We start from the raw sequence: 21,627 nt of genomic DNA on the forward strand, positions 1-21,627 counted from the left end.
TTCAGTACATTATAAACGCATTGTACTCTTCTTACATACGGAAATCTCGAGCCAAAACGAACCTTTGCCAGCCCTTAGTATAACCTTAAGATAGCAATTCCGCAGGCTAAACAAATCAATATAAAACTGCATCAAAGGCAAAATAGAGACTGACAGATAATCTCCTGCTACTCTGCGGCGGAATTTATGAAATTGCTATTTTTGTAGCAAAAATAAACACGCGCTTCCAGTTTATAAAACCAGTTTCCTGCCGGCGACGCAACCACTAACTAATCTTTGCTATCGAATCGAAAAAAAGCTGTCTTTCGCTTTCATTACTTGACTAATCCGACTTCCTAGTGGCTCTCGATCATCTTTAACGTTCTTTTTATTCCGTTTCGTATAAATAGACTAGAAGTATTACCGCCTGTCGTTGGCAGCAACGTGCTACGAGTCGTCAAGATTTTGTTATGAGTTTTAGATGTTTTACGGAATATAAAAGTCGGCATTTTGATTGACACTAAGATGTCGCGGCGCAAGTTAAGTTAATTAATTTTTTTAACAGGGTGTCTTTTTAGATAAGGCTGTAAAGTACTTGAGGCTCGAGATAAATAATCAAATAATGAAACCGGTTGACGAGGTATACAGGGTGCTACAAATTCGAGATACGAGCATTGGTATCTCGGTACACGGAAAAAAATAATTTCTATAATCAAGAACAATCATACACTTAAAATTTTACACTTTCTTTAATGATAGTATTCTTTCCATAAAGTAGCTATGAGAATGTGCCAATTAGTTTTTTTTATTTTCTTAAAAGTGACGAGAGGAAAAAATAAAATTCATTTTCAAAAAAATCCGTTTTTTTCAAAAACTCAGCAATCCTTGAAATTTTTAAAACTTTTTTAATGGCATCTTAAAACATCCCAAGGCGCAACTTTGCCCCAATTTAACCATGTTCGTATCTATTACGGTTACCGAGATACCAATGCTCGTGCCTCGAATTTGTAGCACCCTGTATAATTAATTTACCTAACATCATTAATTAAAAACTTTTGAACTTTGAAACCAGAACTTTGAACAATGATCCAATCGTACTCTTCAAGTGCACGGAAAAGTCAGACACATTTTCTCAAAATTAACAATTACTGCCTGGTAACAATAATTACTTACCTAATGAGGTAAAACCAAAAAGCCTACAAACTTTCTCTGTATGTGATTGGTTTTATTTGTTTATAATTTTTACTTATGTCAGGTTTATTTATGCTATGTTTATTAAAATCAAATAAACGATAGCCATACATTACTAACTTCTACAGACGCCTGAGCAATACATTTATTTGTAAAAAATGTCTATACCAATGTGGCGGATTCATCTCTCCAAAAAAATCCTATATAGGTATTTCGCCACTGCAAGAAAATCTACAAAATAAAATAGTTATTTTTTGTAAACACTGCTGGGCGTTAATCCAACGGAGACTAATTGTCAGCACTTATCAGGTATACTGATTAACAAGTTTGCTTAACAAACAAAAAAATGCTTAAAAGTGTATCTCTTTCCGTCGTCGGAAGCAAAAAAATGCACAGAATAAAAAAACTATTTAAAATATTTATATGCAACTATTCGAGAACACTTTTTTTTATAAACAGACACGTCTACAAAAACCGTTGACGTTCTATTAAAGGCGTAATTTTGGCGTTGTTAAAATTTATTCTGTGCCCTGTGTGCCATGAATGCTGACAAATCTTAGATTTGTGAAAGTTAATTTATTCATTCTTTAATTCGAACATGTAGTAGATTTTCTCGCAGTGGCGAAATATCCATATAGAATTTTTTTGGAGACATTTATATTTATATTAGACTGTATTATACGAGGGGTAAACCGCAGAGGAATTATGGTGTACACTATGAAGAAATGAGACTATGAGAAAATTTAATTTTAATAAGTAAGTGCCGACATATTTCCAGTATTTTCACTTCATGATCCCCTATTAATCCTAAAATTTAACTAAAAAAACGTAAACCTCGTAATAGTACTTTTTATTGTTAGATCTAGTACTTATAGAGACATTAGACATTTATAAAAATCACGAGAAAATTCATTGCGGAACTGCGAAACCGAGGTGGCAACGCTGGTTCAGACTGAAAGAGTTATTGAGTTGGAGTCTAAAAGGAGGAGGCGAATCGAACGCAAAAATTTTGGGCCCAGATTTCATGATCTAAATGAAGTTCGAAAATCGCCGTTAGGGGCGCATGTGATCAAAGAGATTGAAAAATACACAGCTTCTTATGGCAAGAATTACTATTTTGTTATAAATTATAGAGTTCAGTTAATATTTGGGCATATTTTTACAAGATTTAGCTTTTAGAAACGTGGTTTTTTCTAATTGAACAATGTGCGTGGCTAAAATTGTGAATACAAAACCTTAAATTTGAGTTTGAAAAGTAAGTTAGAAGTTTATATCAGATGCCGGTTTTAGATATTCTTTTTCTAAGTTGTTATTATAAAATTGTTTCATTATATGGTTCTTTTTAGTGCACACACGGCCGAAGAAAAATATAAGCTGCTAAAATAAATCTTCCCGAGAACTGTTGTACAAAAAAGATAGAAGTTCCAGCAACAAATATCATCAGTTCAACCTTTGATTTGATGTAAACAGTAATTGTTTCCAGAGTTGTTTCTTGATGACAAATGCGAATTAAATAGTTTATGGTGTGTTTGTGTTAGTGATTTATTAATAGTTTTTCATAAAAACATTTAAAATTGATATGTTTACATGCAGTTCAGTGTGATACCATTTTAAAAACATTAAAAACTTTCGTAACAAACCAGTAGTGGTTTTACGGCAATTGACAGAAACTGAATCACGAAAATTAAAAGTATTCTATCAGGAATAACTTCAATGGAAAGTGAAGATGAACACTACTGTTGCACCCTTTCTATCCCATAACTTTTTATAGCTGAAACCAGAGAATATGCACATTAAGCTGAAATGTTTCCTGTGTCCAATAGTGTTTTTTCTTTAGATTTTCTGAATTTAAGTTTTAATGTCATTAGCAAAGTTTTGCAAATTGTCACTGTTTCGTAGAGAATTAAATTCAAGATGTATTATATTCAATGTCATCTAATAATTGTAAAGGTAAATTTTCGTAAATAAAATATTAATGAATAAATAGTGAACTCAATTTATTTCAAAAGAGTTAAAATTAAATGTGTGCGAATTAATCTAAAATTAATCTGTGCACAAATTAATCTAAAATTAATCTGTGCACTGACAGTATATAATTTGAATGTTTTTCTTAACATCTATCCATATTTTTTTAATTAATTAGATATACCACTTACATTAGGACCTTTGAAAAGGCTTTGGTTTCTTTCACCCCATTCTTTATTTGTCTTTCTTCCACTGTAAGTTCTTATACAGCCAGGTACGAAGCAAGATCTATCGTTTAGGATTTTTTTATTTTATCATACTCATTGGTACATTGCTAATAGTTCAATAAATTAACTCTAAATTTAAAAAAAAAATAGTAAAAACACAGTTAAATCGTATACTAACAATGAAAATGATCAATCTCACACGCTGAGATTGAAGTTGTTGTACGCTTGTAAGTTGTATGTATTGTGTGTATTCTGCCTATGGTTTGCAGTTCGTATTTCCATGCAAACTAACTAATAATTCAAATTCAAACCAATATTTTCCAATTCCCTTCCAAATTAGAACCCGAAACTTTCTTTAAGGATCTATTTAAGCAAATCTATTGTCTTCTTACACGCTTCAACGAACGTTTAGACTTCATTTTCGATCGACCTAATCCTTTAATGAAGAGATAAAATTTAAATTAATCATAACTTTTCGAGATTTTAGCTGAACGACGATTGAATTAATTAAACCTAATAGAAATCGTTTATTTTCAGACTTTCCCAGAGTGGATGTCGGCCCGGAAAATCCGCTCAGAGTGGAAAGAGACTCGCAGGCGACTCTGCAGTGTTCGGTCGATGCCAAACCCAAAGTGACAGGTGTCAGATGGATGAGAAATGGAAGGTTCATCAGTGCGAACTATAATAATATTATACATCGAGTTTCTATACAAGATGCAGGTAAGGAAATATAATATAAGAGAACATCTTTTTAGAATATAGAGTAGAATTTGTTAATAATAGAATTTAAATAAATATACAGGGTGGTCCGAGTTGGAATCGCAAAGCTTTGGAAACATATTCTGTAATTAAAACTCAGTAAAGAAATTCGTATAAATATATGCATATTCGTATAAAAATTCTGCTTCGTTTTGGAGATACAGCGTGTAGATTTTTTTTTAATAATTTCTATCTGTTTTAACGTCGATATTTGGATAAAAATTGGTGTCTTGGTGTTTTTTTCATATGAGAAATTCTATTTCGATGTCCCCTACTCGTAGATCTCACCACCTACTATGTATTTTAACTCTCTGAAAAGTAACAACTTTTCGTCCGAACCTGTATTACATTTCTAAGAGAGAAAAAAACATTTCCTCTGTTTTTTTCGTAAAAAAGGTCTCTGGGTAAAGATCGCTACGAGCAACTGTTCTTAAGATATTATATATGGAATAGAAAGAAACAGTACATTATCATTAACAAAAAAATACATGTTGGCTAGGTAGTTATTGGACTGGAATAATAAATTTGGAGATGTTTTTGTGCCAAAGGCTCAACAGAAACTGTTTTATCATATAATTCTTCTATAAAATATTATGATTAATTAAAAAAAAATGTTTCTAAATTTTTCTTTTCTGTCAAATAACTATGTATATGGTCAAAAATTATTTTTTGAAGTTAAAAACACTAAATAAAAATGAAAGTTCTTCACCCTGTATCTGTGAAACGAGCATTTTAAGACTATACAGAAAAGTCCACAGACTTCGAGACATAGGAAAATCAAGTCCATTTAGCGTGTGTCCAAATTTTGACAAGTTTTCAAAAATGACAGTTTTGTTTAGACTGATGTTTAATTTCATCTGACCTCTCGGTGAATGATTTCTTTTTATAGGGGTACATAAAATCTAAAATTTACGGCCATGAGGAAATTCAAAACCTCGAGCAGTTAAGGCAGAAAATATTTAATGCCTTTGACACTGTCACCTCTGATATGTTATCCAAAGTGAGGAGGGGATTTTATGATCGCTTGGAATATTGTTTAATGCAAGAGGGAGGCTTTTTTGAACAATTTTTGTAATTTTTTAAATTTCATTATCCTGTTTTTTTTTACCGTTTACCCAATACCTACCTTGACGAACATGGGAAAACAAAGGTCCTTTTCAGGACCACAAATATTTTAATTGAGAACTTTGTTACTTTTATTTTTTTTGATTAAAAAAACAAAAGTTGTTAATATAATACCAATTTAAAAGTGTTTTAGTAGTTTTAATACACACTATGATATAAAGTTTATGTATATTAAATGTACATTATTAATACTATTATTCATTCGAAATGGCATTAAGGCCCAATTGCACCAATGGTTTAAATTTTTCTTAAAGATAAGTAGAGCTTAGAATGAGCTGTATTTATATTTACTTTAATATTCACCGTAAATGAGGGAATTTGACTGATACAATTTTTGAATTTGAATTGTTTTTATGATACTAACAATTTTAGTTCAATTTTTAATAAAATTTATTTAATATTAATAGAAATCCAAGAGATTTGGAACCTCTTTTAGCGATTTATAACATTCTCATACGAATTACAGGTGCTCTTATTTTCTATGAAAACTACACAGCTTTTTTCATAGTCGCTGCAGTTGCTATAGTAGCTATAAAAAACTAATTTTTAAAGTGTGAAAATTGCGACACACGCTAAATGGACTTGATTTTTCCTCTGTCTCGAAGTCTGTGGACCTTTTTATAGATATGTTTCCAAAGTTTCCGGATAAAAATTGGGACCGCCCTGTATAGTAAAACTTATTAATAATAGAATCGAATGAAATATACAGGGTGGGTCTTAAGTGCAGATATTTTCAAGGCTAGTAGATCTCGATAAAAGAAACTTATTTTTCCTTTACCGTTTTTGAAATAAGTCAAAAATAACCGAATTATTCAAGTTTGAAGTTTTAAAAAAAAATGATAAATTTTAAAAAAAAATTTGAGCCACCGGATTTTGTCTGTATATGCATTTCTTTTAGTTTCGTAACCATAGAGTAAAGCCGTAACCATGGAAATTATATCGTAGGAAAATTTATAGCTCTAAAAACTTTCCTAAAATATACAGAAAATGTTAAAGAAAATGGACGATTTTCAACATTTTTTTTTGGCAAAAAAACCTCATAGACGTGTTCTTGGAGTCTAAATATGCAACCCCTACAAATATTTGCACTTTTTTCAAAATCACCCTGCATAATGAAGAAACATAAATAATAATTTATAAATTTTCTGAAGAAGTTTGTTCTTGACTTGCCTATAAATGTAATAAAACATTCATGCTGGATATTTAATTAATATTTCTTTTTTCAAAGGAAAATATACATGTAGTGCTGACAATGGCTTAGGAAAAGTCGGTGAAAAAGAGATAACTTTGGATGTTCTCTACGCTCCAATTGTCAGTTTAGAAGCCAAAACGAAAGACATCGAAGAAGGCGAATCGGTTTACATTAAATGTAATGTGACAGCCAATCCTAGCCCAGTTACTATTGAATGGGTAAGTTACCATTCTTATCTATGTAGAAAAGCAAAATATTATATAAAGAAAACATTAATTCTCATCTTGTTTGACTTAGTAACTTCAAAAATCCACAATACCACAGCCAATACACTATAATACTTTATCTTAAACTTTGATCCCAGTTTCTCTATCCATATTAACATCAGCAGATATTAAACTTGATCTTTTACGTCACTTTTGATCATTTTTTGATGTACCTAAAGTTTTTAAAATAAAGTATTGTGGTGTATTGTAGTAAATTTGTGTAATATTGTATTGTAATAAACAGAATTATAACATAAATTTTTAAAATAGTAATAAATAGTTATACTAGAATTGAAAAAATAGTGAAAAGGTTATTATAAACTTAGTTCAATTAAAAAAATCAAATATTTATAATTACAACTACACCATGCTTATATCTGATTCTCTTACAGCTTAAAGAAGAGAGGCCCGACTTCAGACAAACCGGCGATGCTTTGCGACTATCCCACGTGACCGCTGAACACGTTGGAACCTACGTATGCCGTGCAGTTAATATCCTAACCCCTTCAGGCCAAGGTGCTCGCAGATTTGAGCGAGTAGGAAATGCAACTGTCAAACTCTTGGTACGCCATCGACCTGGACGAGCAAGAGTATCACCCAGTAAACCTGTAGTCTCTGAAGGAGGTGCTGTTACACTCACTTGCACAGCCTCACCATCTGGTTGGCCTGCACCTCAATATCGCTGGTTGAGAGTGGGAGTTGACGGCCAAACAACCATTCTAGCGACAGGAACGAAGTACACTATCGCCAACGCAAATCTGGGGGCTGAGGGAACTTACAACTGTCAAGCTACCAACGAACTAGGTCCTGGTGAAATGGCTTCGGTGGATTTGGAAGTTCACCAACCTCCAACGTTTAAACACAAACTAAAACCAACTGAGACCAGGAAAGTGGGGGATGCAGCATATTCAATTTCGTGTAGCGCCAAAGGGAAACCTCGTCCTATCGTGAAATGGTTGAAAGATCACGATGAACTGACAGCTGATGCGAATATGTTCGAGGTGAAAACGGAATATTCCGAATCTAATAATGGAGCGGTGAATGTACAGAGTGTTTTGAGATTTAACGGTAAAGCTAGGCCGAATGGGAATGAACTTCTGCCTTCGGATAGAGGGGTTTATGCTTGTAACTTTCAAAATGAAGTGAGGCGAACTGAATCTACAATGCATCTGAAAATTGAACGTAAGTTTATGATCCATCATATAATTAATAATTCTGATTATCAAATTGTTTTATTAGGTTAAAATTTTTATTTTGATTTACACTTATGAAGTAAAATATCATTAGAGGTAACATACAGTATGTTTTTACAAGAGGAACAACTTTTTTATCATTATTAAACTTTTTGGGAGATAACTTTTTTACATTCTTCATAAAAAAATTTTTGCTTGTTCCGAAATGGTTAATTCTGTTGATATTTATCAAATTTTCATACCGCCTAGAGAAAACATTTTAAAAAATGAAGGTATAGTTGAAAGCCTCAAAAATTAAAACGCGTTTCTGTAGTAATATCATTTTTAGGTTATTATTCTTTGGTTTGGTTTGGTTGGTTTTTATTAATTTTCATTAACGTCATATTTTTTGCTGTTTTAATATGTTAAAGAAGCACAAAATTTATTTGGTTCAGTGCTACGGGAAAGGTGAATATAAGTTAGTTTTGTGCTTCTTTAATGCAATGGCGTTAATCAAAATAATACTGCCAATCTATCAAAGAATGAACACGAAATTATATTAGAAATAGGAATGCGTTTTGATTTTTGGGAAGAAATTCAACTATATTTCCATATTCTTGTATTTTTCTCTAAAACAGTATGGAAATTTGGAAAAGTATAAACGGGATTAACCATTTTAGATCAAGCAATATTTTTTATAAGAATACATTTTTCTCAAAATGTTTATAATAAAGACATTTTTCCTCTTGTAAAGATAATCCGTGGACGTATTATACAGGGTCCGGCAATAGTGCGTCGGGCATCTGTAGCTCCTAGAATAAAAAACTTGAGAATTTTGTTTAAGTGCAAACCTAAAGTATGTACCAGGATGTATTTCAGGAAAATATTTTAACTTCTATAGGGTGGCTCAAAAAAGTGTGGGTGGACCTGGATGATTTTTTTTAAATGGAACACCCTGTATATAATTGCATTTTTGGCTTCCTTTTACATCACTTTACATAACCCTAAGATATGAATAAATATATTTCGATAGTTTCAGAGATATTAATTAAGTAAATAAAAAATATATATTTTTCAGTCTTTCTAAAAATTATTATTAAAAATACAAGAACTGTTCTGAAATCAAAACTATATTAGGTATTTACTTTAGATGGTCTGTACTTACTTTGCTATAAATATAAGAATCGTAAATCATACAGGATGTTCAAAATTCCACGCCAAACTTTCTAAAATATAAAATAATTTTTCTTCGTTTTTTTAAATGGAACACCCTGTATATTATTTTTCAATAGACGGATAATTAAAAATGAACATTTTTTGTATTTAGAGTATTTCAAAATTTTTAACGGTTTCGCGGATATTTGCGGTTTTATATTTCATATGGCATTTTCCACAGCAAATTTTCATCAAAGCCACCCAATGATTTTTCTCTCGTATTTTACCATTGAAAGCGCCATATGAGATAATACTGCGTGTATCTGCGAAACCGTTAAAAATTTTGAAATACTCTAAATACAAAAAATGTTCATTTTTAACTCTCCAACTAATAAAAAAATAATATACAGGGTGTTCCATTTATAAAAACAAAGAAAAAATATTTTATATTTTAGAAAGTTTGGCGTAGAATATTGAACATCCTGTATGATTTACGATTACCATATACAATAACAATATTTATAGCAAAGTAAGAACAGACCATCTAAAGTAAATACCTAATATAGATTTCATTTTAGAACAGTTCCTGTATTTTTAATATTTTTTCAAAGAAGGACTGAAAAATATATATTTTGGATTTATTTTTTATTATCACTGAAACTATCGAAATATATTTATTCATATCTTAGGGTTATGTAAAGTGATCTCAAAGGAAGCCAAAAATGCAATAATATACAGGGTGTTCCATTTAAAAAAAATCATCCAGGTCCACTCACACTTTTTTGAGCCACCCTATAGAAGTTAAAATATTTTCCTGAAATACATCCTGGTACATACTTTAGGTTTGCACTAAAACAAAATTCTCGAGTATTTTATTCTAGGAGCTACAGATGCCCGACGCACTATTGCCGGACCCTGTAGAAGTAACGTTCATACTATAGCGAACAAGTTTACAAAGGACTGTTTCAAAATTGGGTACCTTATTACCTCAGCTAATTGCAGCTGCTCCATTCCAAAACACAGTAACCAACATTTTTTCAGAAATTAGTTTTCTTACATATTTGGATATACTGTGTTTTTCTGTACGTTTAAACCTGGCCTGTTTGTTGATAGCTATAAGATATTCGGAGATATGACGTGCCCAAAACCTAGTATCTACACATTTTTAATACACTACAAAAGCCGACTAAAAAAACTAGAGAACGTTTTTCTCACAAGTTTGTTTTCTACACATAATGTGTTTTGGAATGGAGCAGCCGATTGGGTACTTTAACAACCAGACCAACCAAATATCAATCTTTGATACTTTTTTAGCTCTGAGTTTACTCATTTTTTTTTTTTGTAAAATTAATTTTACAAAAAAACTGATTTTGGGTTTGTTAAAATCGATGTTATTTCACTACTGAAAAACTACACGAGGACTATAGAAATTATAAGTTAAATACTAATAGAAAATCTACCAAAATTCACTTCATCTACTCTGTGCTTACTGGGTTAGTTCGCAGTCTTAATTAAAACTTCTGAAGGGAATTTAACTTTTTTAGTATAAATAATACGCTGACAATGTATACATTACTAGCGAAACGCACGTGTTAGAGGTTAAGATAAAGTTTTAATGTATTGTGATAGATTTGTGAAATTTTCAGTTGTAACGCAAAAGATTCAAACATAACCAATTTTTTGTTATTTTCAGATGAACCAATTGTTTTGCACCAATATAACAAAGTCGCCTATGACGTTTCCGAAACTGCCAAAGTAGTCTGTCGCGTTCAAGCCTATCCCAGACCCGAATTCAAGTGGTTCTTTGGTAACAATCTCAGTCCACTTCATTCTTCCTCAGAAGGACACTACATTATAGAAACATCCCCCGAAGAAGGAGACATATACAGCAGCGTCCTGAGGGTATCCAATATAAAGAAGCACGATTATGGAGAGTATAACTGCCAGGTTATCAACAATTTGGGTAAAATTGAGACAAAAATAAGACTACAGCCTAAGGGACCACCAGAAAAACCTCATAAACTATCTGCTTTATTTACTGGTCCAACGTTTGTGACACTGGGCTGGGAACCTGGTTTTAATGGAGGAATTGATAACACCAAATATTTTGTTTCGTACAAGAGGATAGCTGGGGAAAATAATGGGCTTGTAGAAGGGTGTGGTCCAATTTCGAAAAACATGGATTGGGCTGAAGTGGATTGTCAACAGAACGTACCATGCAATGTGACTCATTTGGAGCAACATCAGTCATATGTATTTAAGGTATTTAAAATTCAATATTTAGTGGTAACGAGCTTTTTATTAATATTTATTTCTATTTTTAAAGGTTAAGGCATTGAACACTAAAGGAGTTGGTGAAGACTCTCAGGAAATTAGAGCTACAACCAGAGTAGACCGAATACCTATACCTCAAAGAGTTGCTTATGATAAATCGTCAAATATGCTGTCTATAAATATTCCTGCTACATGTTTACCCCTGGTTGCTGTGATAGAATCTGTCAGTAATGATAATCATCCAGTTACTGCCTGGCAAGTGATTGACACTTTACCTTTACAAGTAAGTTTGATGGCATTATTACTTATTTTTATCTTGTTCCTTACTATTTCTTTGTTGTCAGATTATTTTTTGATGCAAATTTAATTAGTAAATTTAACCTAAATCTTTGTTCAGGCCTTCGAAATTAGTGGAACAAATTTTAGTAGAAGTTTGTTCCTCTAATTTCAATATAAATATTCATAACGTAAAAATTAGTGGTAGTAATTTGCAATTCGTACTAAACGTTAAAAAACTTTTTAATTTTTCCACTAATTATACTTCAAAATTTGCAAGAAAGTCATTTTGACGTTTGATTATCATCCGTCAAGAGAAGTTGAGGTTAGGAATAAAAAATTGATTGTATTATAAACTAATTATTAGGCTTTCTTTAAGCTTCATTCTGAATCTCGTAATTAGTGGAATAAATTAGTGGTTTCAATTAGCGTAGAAGTTTGTTCCTCTAATTTGAATGCAAACTTTCAGAACGTGAAAATTAGCGGTAGACATTTTCAACTAGTAGAGAAAGTTATCAAACGTTTAACTTTTTGACTAATTGTACTTGCGAGAGTAATTTGCGAGATATGTCATTTTGGCCTTTGATTATCTTCCGTCAAGAGAAATAATTGTTGGAAATCAAAAGATGATTGTTTTGTAAGCTAAATATTAGGCTTTTCTATGGAAACAACTGACTAACGCAACCTGTTGCTAGGATATTCTATTAATTTCATTGTGTTATTTAAACATTGTGAATGATCTTAAACTAAAAAGTATTGTAATGGAAACCACTAATTTATTTCACTAATTGCGAGGTTCTGAATGAGGATTTATAGTTACAACTGAGTACCGCAAGCTGTTGCTAGGATATTCTATTAATTTTAATTGTATTTTTTTATCCATTGTAAATGATAGTAAACTCATAAATACAGAGTACACTTGAATTTGCTAATTTATTCCACTAGTTTTGAGGTTTTGAAGGAAGCTTAAGATTTTTTATAATCAACGCAGAAATACAAAAAAAGTGTTACTTTTTTAAAACACAAGCTTTTCTAGTTACTTTGATCATAAGTCTCGACTAACGTAACAGTAACTAAAAGTAAACATTTTTAATTGTACTTTAAATAAAGGAAATTTGATGAAAATGTACATAATACGTTTGTTCCTTAGGTTTCTGGAATGACACCAACTTACCAAGAACGAAGTTTAGACAAAATGATGACCAGAAGCTTTGGAAATGCCTTGGGTCGATCCTTAGTCGACGAACCTATAGGAATGGATGAATATAGCCCGAGAATTCGTGTCAAATTATGCCTAAGCACTCACAGAGACCACTGTGGTGAATTTGTCGAAGCTGAATGTAAGCTAAATGAAATTTTATTCCTAAAACAATTTTATATTATATTTTTGTTACAGTGGGATACGCAAATTCTTTGAGAGAAGCTTCATCGTTGACAACACCAACACTGATCGTCATTATCGTTACATGCGCTCTATTTCTGCTCAGCGCTGGACTACTTTTGGTATTCTGCAGGTGTAGAAGAGCTCAGCATGGAAAGAAAGCTCAGCAAGCCAAAGACCTGGAAATGGACTCAGTGAGACCCACCATTATACCAGCCAACGGAAATGGACAACAGGTAATTAAATTGTTGATTTTAAAAATTTAATGAGGCGTTAATAAGTATGATTTGTGATAAAATATCTGCTATTTGCTTTATTTAATGCTCTTCCGTACTTCTTGGTGGCAAGAAGGATATGGGTACATTAAAAAGAGAGTGACCAATAATAGTAAGTAGAGTAATAACGCCGTATAGCCGGTTTATACATAGGATCGGTATGCTTTGATTAGTTTAAAAGCTTTGTGTTGTAAAATCGTGTTTATTTATCGTGGTCATTGTGGCTTATTTAATGTTATTGCTTATTATTTAGAAAAATGTAAATGGATATAAATGTAGGGCATGATATTTTTAATATAAAATTTTTAAAATATCTAAAAATGTTGTATTCTTAAATTAACAAATAAAATGACAAGAACAAGCAGAGTTCTTAACAAAATTTGTCTATTAAAAGTATTTTAGGCAATTATTTTGATTCAAATCTCTTTCATTTCCCGTTTAATAGTAACAAAATTTTATTTATTTTTAATTAATCTTATTTTATGATAAAGATAATTGTATGCCTTTTTGATAATACATGGCATTCTTAACCGTTTATGCAATAACAATTATTATAAAGCGTTAGAAAATTAAACATTTTTCATTTTCAATTCATGTTGGTTGTTTTTAGAAAATATTTTACTCTTTGTATCTTTTATTTAATTGGCCAAGCATGTTTATAGTTCTTGTTGATATTTTTTTACAACTATTGTTCGGTTATACAAGTTTTCTTAGATTTAAAGCCTGAACACATTCACATATTACCTTGATATTTCTAAATAATACAACTTTAATATAATATAATACCTCTTATTATAATTGTGCTGCTTACTTATTATTTTGCCTCGATTCTTTGTTAAATAACTTTTTGTTGTTTACAGTTGAATTCACCTTTGTTCCAGAACCAGGCACCCCCACCATACTATGCGCCTGGACTCGATAATCAAGCCTTAGACCTTCAGCTGGCCTTGGAAGACCAAAAGGCTGTCTACGCCGCAACACAAAATGGGTACGGACATTATGGAGAACCTAGAAATGACTGGAACTACCTTGGTAAGAATATTTGAATTATTGAAAAAGTATACCTTATTGTTTTTTTAATGTTATACGATATTTTGATTGCCGTAAGATCTAGAATTGATTTCAAATACAAGATTACATACTAATCAATGAGATTTCTACTTTCAGATGCAGGTTATACAACTGCTGTACCCGGAAACGGAAGTGTGGACTCACAGGACTCATTGTGGCAACTGAAAATGGCAGCTAATGGAGGATCTCAAGTGTACGACCAATATGGCGGACATGACGATTACGCACCGTTCCCCCAGACTCAGGATCCTTACGCACAGGTAGATACAAAATAATTTAAAAAATTGCCAAAATGTTTTGAATTTATAGATTTTTATGAAATATGATCAGTAACAATTTTAAATTTTAGTATAATTTTATACCTTGTTTGTAAATATTATTAAAAAACGTGCTTAAACTCAATATTATAAACGGAAAATCATAGACTAACAAGTTATGATAACATCATCAAATAAAAACCTGATTAATCTATATAACGCTTTTTGAGCAGGAATTATTGCCTTATTTTTCCTATCATCGACCGTGTATAATACTAAAAATTAGAAAATATATTTTAAATCTTTTTAGTCATATACAGGGTGGTCCGAACTATATTCCGGAAGCTTCGACAGCGTATTCTGCAGATTAAGTAAAAAAAGTTCGTATAAATGTATGTCCTAAAATGCTTAGTTTGGGAGATACAGGGTGTAGAAGTTTCATTTTTATTTCGATTTTTTCCAAATAATTTCTGAAGTAACGTCAATATTTGAATGAAAATTGATATCTGGGAGTTTTTTGACATGAGAAATTTGATTTTGATGTTAATATGACTCCTACTCGTAGAGGGCGCCACCTCCATATTTTTTAACTGGTTTGAAGAGTAATAACTTTTTGTCCGTACCTGTATAAAACTACTGAGTAAAAAAATATACATTTACGACATTTTTGACGTGAAAAAGGTCTCTTGGTAAAAATCGCTACGAGTAATGGTTTTTAAGATATTTGGAATCGAAATTATCAATACCTGTCATCATTGACATAAATTAAATATGTTGACTAAATAGTTATTAGACTGAAATCATAAATTTGAAATGTTTTTGTGCCAAAAGTTCAACACAAACTGTTTTATCATCATTATTTGCAGAAAAAATTGTGATTAATTTAAAAAAATAAAAATTTCGCAAATTTATTATTTTAGTAAAATAACTATCTACTCAACCTGTTTATTTTTCGTCAATAATGACATGTATTGACTATTTCCATTCTAAATATCTTAAGAACGGTTGCTCGGAACGATTTTTACAAAGAGATATTTTTTACGTAAAAAGTCAGAGATGTATATTTTTTCGTTCGGTTTTTTTAATACAGGTACGGACAAAAAGTTATTACGCTTTAAAATAGTTAAAACACATGTAGGTGGCGCCCTCTACTAGTAGGAGTCATATTGACATAAAAATCAAATTTCTTATGTCAAAAACTTCTAGCCACCAATTTTCAATTCAAATATTGACGTTACTTCAGAAATTATTTAGAAAAAATCGAAATAAAAATGAAACTTCTACACCCTGTATCTCTGAAAGAACTTTGCGAACTTTTTTACTTATTTTTATCTGCAGAATATGCTGCCGAAGTTTCCGGAATACAGTTCGGACCACCCTGTATAATAAAACCAGAGTAAATATTATCACAGATTATACAGATTATAATCTTTGTTTTTCGTGGTTCCAATTTTCGGAATCGGGCACTAGTTAGGTGACTAGTTTGCGCATATAGCACGCCCACTTATGGCCTCTAAAATTGTGCACAGCGCCTGACCGGCACAGTTATTAGAGAGATATCGGAAAACCGAATAGCGTCATCCAGTATTTACGCGTACCTTATCATGGTTACGATATGCGCGAGTCAATTTTTAACGCAACACTCGCTAATAACGTTACCGCCTGACCGCACTCCAAGCGCTCTTTCTAAATAACCTCTGATAACGTTTAAAAATTGCTCAAATGGGCATATGCGGATATTTGACAACCGGAGCCAGCCGGCGAGATCTTTTATTTTAGGTTATGTTTGAATTGTTTTGAATTATTGCTTTAGTTTTATTAGGTAATTTGATATTTAAGTAGCTGGAATTAGTTTGAATTAAATAAATATGGCCCGAAATATGGATTCCACCTCTTCCAATACTAAAGAACCTATAAAGAGTCTTAGGTTTACAGCAGATGACGACTTAGCCCTTCTAAGAGAATTTGTTGCTTGATGCCCTGAACCCATTGGCAGACGTTGAAGCACTGGAAATAAGCACTTTGGTCCTTTAGTTTTAAAATACCTAGTAAACACAACAATTTCAAAGTTTTAAATTCAAAGTTACCACCTCACGTAAAGGAAATAACACCTGGCCTTATTAACGTCCATGCACGCTATTCGGTTTAGCGATATCTCTCTATTACGCTGTTTATTGTTATTTTACGTGAGTTTATTTTTGCGCACAGGAAATTTGACTCGTTTGCACTCGTCATAAAAAACAATTTTCGTACCACGAATTAGGGACAAGATTTTTATCTGTATACTTATAGGATACCTAATCTGTGATATTATGAACTGTCAGTATCAAATCAATGACATCTAAATATTCAATGATCTGTTTTAGCTAAGAGCTGCTGAGCTAGAGATTTCTAGGGAAAATTTGACTTTAATTTGATTTAAAATTACAAGAAAACGATAGCAAAACAGAAATACAATTAAAATAGTTTTCTTCATTTACCTCAAAAAGCATCTAGCAAGTGTCTAGTCGCTACCGAGTGCCTGTCTATTCGACGCGAAGTTGTTCTAATGAGTTTTAATTGCTTTGGTTTCAATCTTTTTTTGTTGATTATCTATTTTTTTTTTAATTTTAATACGCATCTAATTGTTTTGGATGTTTTGATTCTAAAAATTATATTTTTTTTTCTTACGTCAAATTTCAGCTACCTGCTCTATTAATTCTGTTAATTCGAGATAGTAAATTACAAGCAGTTGTTAGAAGTCAAAAAGCAAAGCTAATTTAAACGTATTCACAAGTGAAGGTGTGTTTCAAAATTAGTTGTTGAACTTGCATAGCGTTATCCTGTAGAGTGTGGCAAATCAGTGAATGTAAAGTTTTATTAGTAGTCGTTAACATTAATTTAGTGCTTTTTTCGGTAAAATAAAATAGATAATGATTCAAAACATGATACGCTTTGATATTAGCATCATCATTTTCAGCTTATTCAACCATTTCTAATTATGGTGTAGCCTTCCTCACATATTTAGACAATCTCTTTGTAGTTGGGCTCATTGTTCTCTATTGTTGACTATGCGGGCCCAAGTTATCCCTGCTAATTTTGCTAATATAAATCATAGTCCCATCTCAGATTTGGTCTTCTTCTAGGCCTCTTATTTCCTCGTGGGTACCATGCTATATTTTTTGTGGTAACATTCTGTCTTTCTTGCCAGGGGTCCTACCCATTGCCACTTGAGGGATTTGATGACATCTATTACCTGGATCTTTTGTCGTATCTACTCCATTCTTTTACGGCCTTTCTTGATTATTTCCAGCATATTTCATTTCATTGAGCGTTTTTTTTTTTTTTTTTTTTTTAGAATGAGTGGGAGGGGGGTTAATCACTCACTTCGACCTTACAGATCCATTGTGTCCCCCTTTCTTGAATCATAACTCATCATACAGTCCCAGGGCTTTGACAAAAGCCAGTATCTGGGACGGTTTTATAGAGGGTAGTTCTCCATCTCCAATATCAGTCGTACCAAAATTCATGGCACGAATGGTTGTCGTCTCGGCGCACTCAGTGATGAGGTGTACTGGTGTTTCACCATCTTCCCCACAGAATCTGCATTCGCCGTTTCTTCTTAGTTTCAATCTACTGAGGTGTTCATTGATGAGACAGTGTCCTGTTAAAAACCCCGTGACAATCCGAAGATTGTTCTTACTCAGACCCAGGAAGATCTGTGATTTTTCTTGATCATATGCCCTCAGAAACTTCTTCGAGTGTCTTAGACCATTGCAAGATTTCCATTCCAGGTTGCGGATGGAATCTTCCAAGTTCTTGAGTTCCGCCTTGAGTTGGTTACCACTTGGATTCATTGAGCGTTGTGCGACCTGCAATTTCCTTATAATATCCGTTTTAGTATCCAGGTTTCACATGCATAGATCATAACTGGTAGTACAAATTGATCGAATGTTTTTTTTTTTTTTTTTTTTTTTAGATTTTTAGTCATACTTAGCAAATGTCATAGCAAATCTTATATATCGATAAAGATACGCGAGTAATTCTGTAAAACTTATGAGACACCTCACTAGTATCGTTAATTTGTTAAGTATTTGTTAATTGTGTAACGACAATATTAATCTCTTTATTTCTTTCAGGTACACAAGCCGAAAAAACGCCTAGAATCCCCCGCAGTATATAGAGACACCCCGGGGCTCCCCGACCCATTCATGGAACAGATGGACGACGACAAGCCACCCCCACCACCCCAGCACATGTCACTGGCCTACGAGGAGTCGCTAGAAAGCGGCTACTCCACACCCAACTCGCGCACGCGCAGAGTGATCCGGGAAATAATCGTTTAGAACGTTTAAATTGTTTTTTGTCTAACTGTGTAGAACATTCGACCAATAAACAAGAAGCGACGGTGTTCGTACGTGTTCGTTTACCTTCGTAAGAAGCGCCATAAGCGGTGAATTTTCGAGTTATTTTTGGATGAAAAGACGATTTATATTTGTGTGTACATACGGTGTGTAACTTCGCTTTTGACGTAAGTTCCTAAATAATTCGAGTTTCATCTCGTGATGTATACGTAAAATTGCGTAGTCACACTCTAATAATTATTGTTTTAGATAATTTTATATAAGTTTTTTATAAAAATTATTTCCGACAAATTTACATATTTTTGTGGATTTGCTACAAAAATATACACTTTTTTAAAAGTTAAGATCCACTGGAACAAATTTCTTAAGAGTTTTTTCTCCAATACTAAAATATCATATTAACTTTATATTTTTTTTATACTTTAATACAGTTTTAGAATGTCAAGGATGCAGTTCAAAATGAATATTTAGTTATCTGCATTAAATTATCTTTTTTGACCGCCATATTATTTTGATTATCTTGACGATAGTGCCATAATATAATGCTTTAAAAGCTAAAGTTACTCAAAATGGTAACAGTTATAATTATTCATCTACCTTACTAGTTTTTTAAAAACAATTGTCATGATCATGGCATTTTCAAAAAAATTATAAATCTACAGTCTATAAAATGAATAACTTTGAATTTTGACCGTTATTTTACCAACATGGCAAATATAAAATCCCTCTGTCAAAAAAATTACTGATATTCTTTAAATTGAGTGCCTGAACGAATCAGATAGGTAACTCTTTTTACTTTCGTGAAATAGAAAAGGAAAATAATAAAACAAGTGACAGTTCTTCCTCTTCTTACAAAAATCAACACGAAATGTCATAATTGTCAAAAGTAAAATGTCATCAGCTTTTGACATTTCTAAATATCAGACCAATGCCGTCTCAAATATAACGGCCTCGAAGCGAGACTTATGACGTCACGCTAGTTAGATACTACGGATTAATAAATATGTTGTAGAATACATGGAAAACAATTATTCCTTGTATTTTTGGTTTGTATTTTAAAAATGATATAAATTACATGAAATATACATAATATACAGTTAATAAATACAATATATATACCTATTTATAGTAATAAATACTTTTGCAAATAAATTATGAACCATACAAATGCAGCAATTGTTTTACAATATACGAATATGTGGTCATCTTTTGACAAGTTTATATTAATTTATTAATTGCAGTAAACATTACGTGGTGTTAGGTTAGGTTGTGAATATTTTATATGTAATTTTTTGGATTATATTCGACACTATTTTTTTCATATGACACAACACTGATGAAGGTTATAATATTAGCCGAAACGTTTTTTTAAACCAAAAAAAAATAATGAAAAACCAAATGAAAACTTAATCAGCGTTTTTCCCGAACCTTTAATTTTACATATGTAATCACAGCGATCTTTATTTCATAGCCATCGCTGACGCCTTTTTTCCTATGATATTGTATTATTTGCAAATATAATTTTTCGAACATTGATACTTGCAAAATATACATATAAATTTTGTGAATGCAAATAATAATACATCACTATTAGTAGATATTGAATGTTTTTTGTTAAATTAGATCGATTTTCAAACCCCAAAATTTAAAATATATTTTATATGTTGTCCATTATCTTATGTACCTATTCATTATTTGTATATTGTAAAACATTTGCTGCATTTATATGGTTCATAGTTTATTTGCCAAGGTATTTATGACTATAAATATGTATATATATTCTATTTATTAACTGTGTATTATGTATATTTTATGTAAACTATATCAATTTTTAAAATACAAACCAAAAATACGAGGAATAATTATGTTTTCCATGTATTCTACAACATATTTATTAATCCGTAGTATCTAACTAGAGTGACGTCATAAATCTCATTCCGTGGCTGTTCTATTAGAGAAGGTATTGCGTTAGCATGACCGCAAGTTAACCTAATAAAATTAACACTAGAAAAGCCCGCGGGAATTGTCAAATTCAAAGTTATTCGTTTCATAAACTATAGTATAATATTTCAAATATTCCTTAAGAATTGAGAAACTTTTTGTTAATTTTATCTACTAATTACAAAGTGATTTCATAATTCGTTTATAAATAATTAAAATAATTAATAATTTTCTATTAACAAACATCAAACAATTCTACTAAACTAAAATTTATATATTGTACCTAAGTATTAATTACTATATTCTTTACAAAGCTAATAAAAATTATGTAAAACAATTAGAGCTGGTGTGACAACAAATAAACCAAAAAACTGTGTTTTTGAAAGCTTAGTGACCCGAATCCGTAACGATAACTATATAATACACCAAACATATCACAATATAGTATTTGATTATCATATACGACACTTTTTTCCATAATCTAATAGAGCATATATACAAGGAAAATAGATATGAATACAAGTTAAACAATCTGATACTCTGGCACTTTTACTGATACATATCATTTAAAACACTATTTTTTTAACTGTAAATAACATTATAACACTTTGTCAGAGTATTTTGTAAACGTACATGCTTGAAGTACCAAAAAAAGCTTTCATAAACACTTTTTTTTTGGAAAATTGACTGTTTAAAAGTATACATCACAGATTTTTTCATAAATGATATTACTTCAGTTATCTGATAATTAAATTTTGACATGATAATATTATCACTC

At 31.5% G+C, this 21,627-nt stretch overlaps 1 protein-coding gene across 4 annotated transcripts in view; it reads left to right on the plus strand.

Annotated features, from left to right (window-relative positions):
• LOC115880561 (hemicentin-1-like) overlaps nt 1-19,585 on the plus strand; it is a 478,732-nt gene extending 459,147 nt beyond the window's left edge. For 2 of the 4 annotated variants that reach the window (XM_030897795.1, XM_030897813.1), the window contains exons 5-14: nt 3,900-4,082; nt 6,475-6,656; nt 7,097-7,886; nt 10,725-11,293; nt 11,358-11,588; nt 12,732-12,921; nt 12,978-13,198; nt 14,098-14,269; nt 14,405-14,568; nt 18,684-19,585. In XM_030897795.1, the coding sequence (XP_030753655.1) occupies nt 3,900-4,082; nt 6,475-6,656; nt 7,097-7,886; nt 10,725-11,293; nt 11,358-11,588; nt 12,732-12,921; nt 12,978-13,198; nt 14,098-14,269; nt 14,405-14,568; nt 18,684-18,890 (2,909 nt within the window). In that variant the 3' untranslated portion in view covers nt 18,891-19,585. Of the gene's footprint in view, nt 1-3,899; nt 4,083-6,474; nt 6,657-7,096; nt 7,887-10,724; nt 11,294-11,357; nt 11,589-12,731; nt 12,922-12,977; nt 13,199-13,313; nt 13,350-14,097; nt 14,270-14,404; nt 14,569-18,683 lie in introns of those variants that run through there. The other 2 variants (XM_030897802.1, XM_030897824.1) reach the window with 2 other exon arrangements.
• Nucleotides 19,586-21,627: the final 2,042 nt, after the last annotated feature.

The sequence above is a fragment of the Sitophilus oryzae genome, unplaced genomic scaffold (genome assembly GCF_002938485.1).
Source record: "Sitophilus oryzae breed Bouriz unplaced genomic scaffold, Soryzae_2.0 scaffold_1081_pilon_pilon, whole genome shotgun sequence".
Classification (NCBI taxonomy): Eukaryota; Metazoa; Arthropoda; class Insecta; order Coleoptera; family Curculionidae; genus Sitophilus; species Sitophilus oryzae.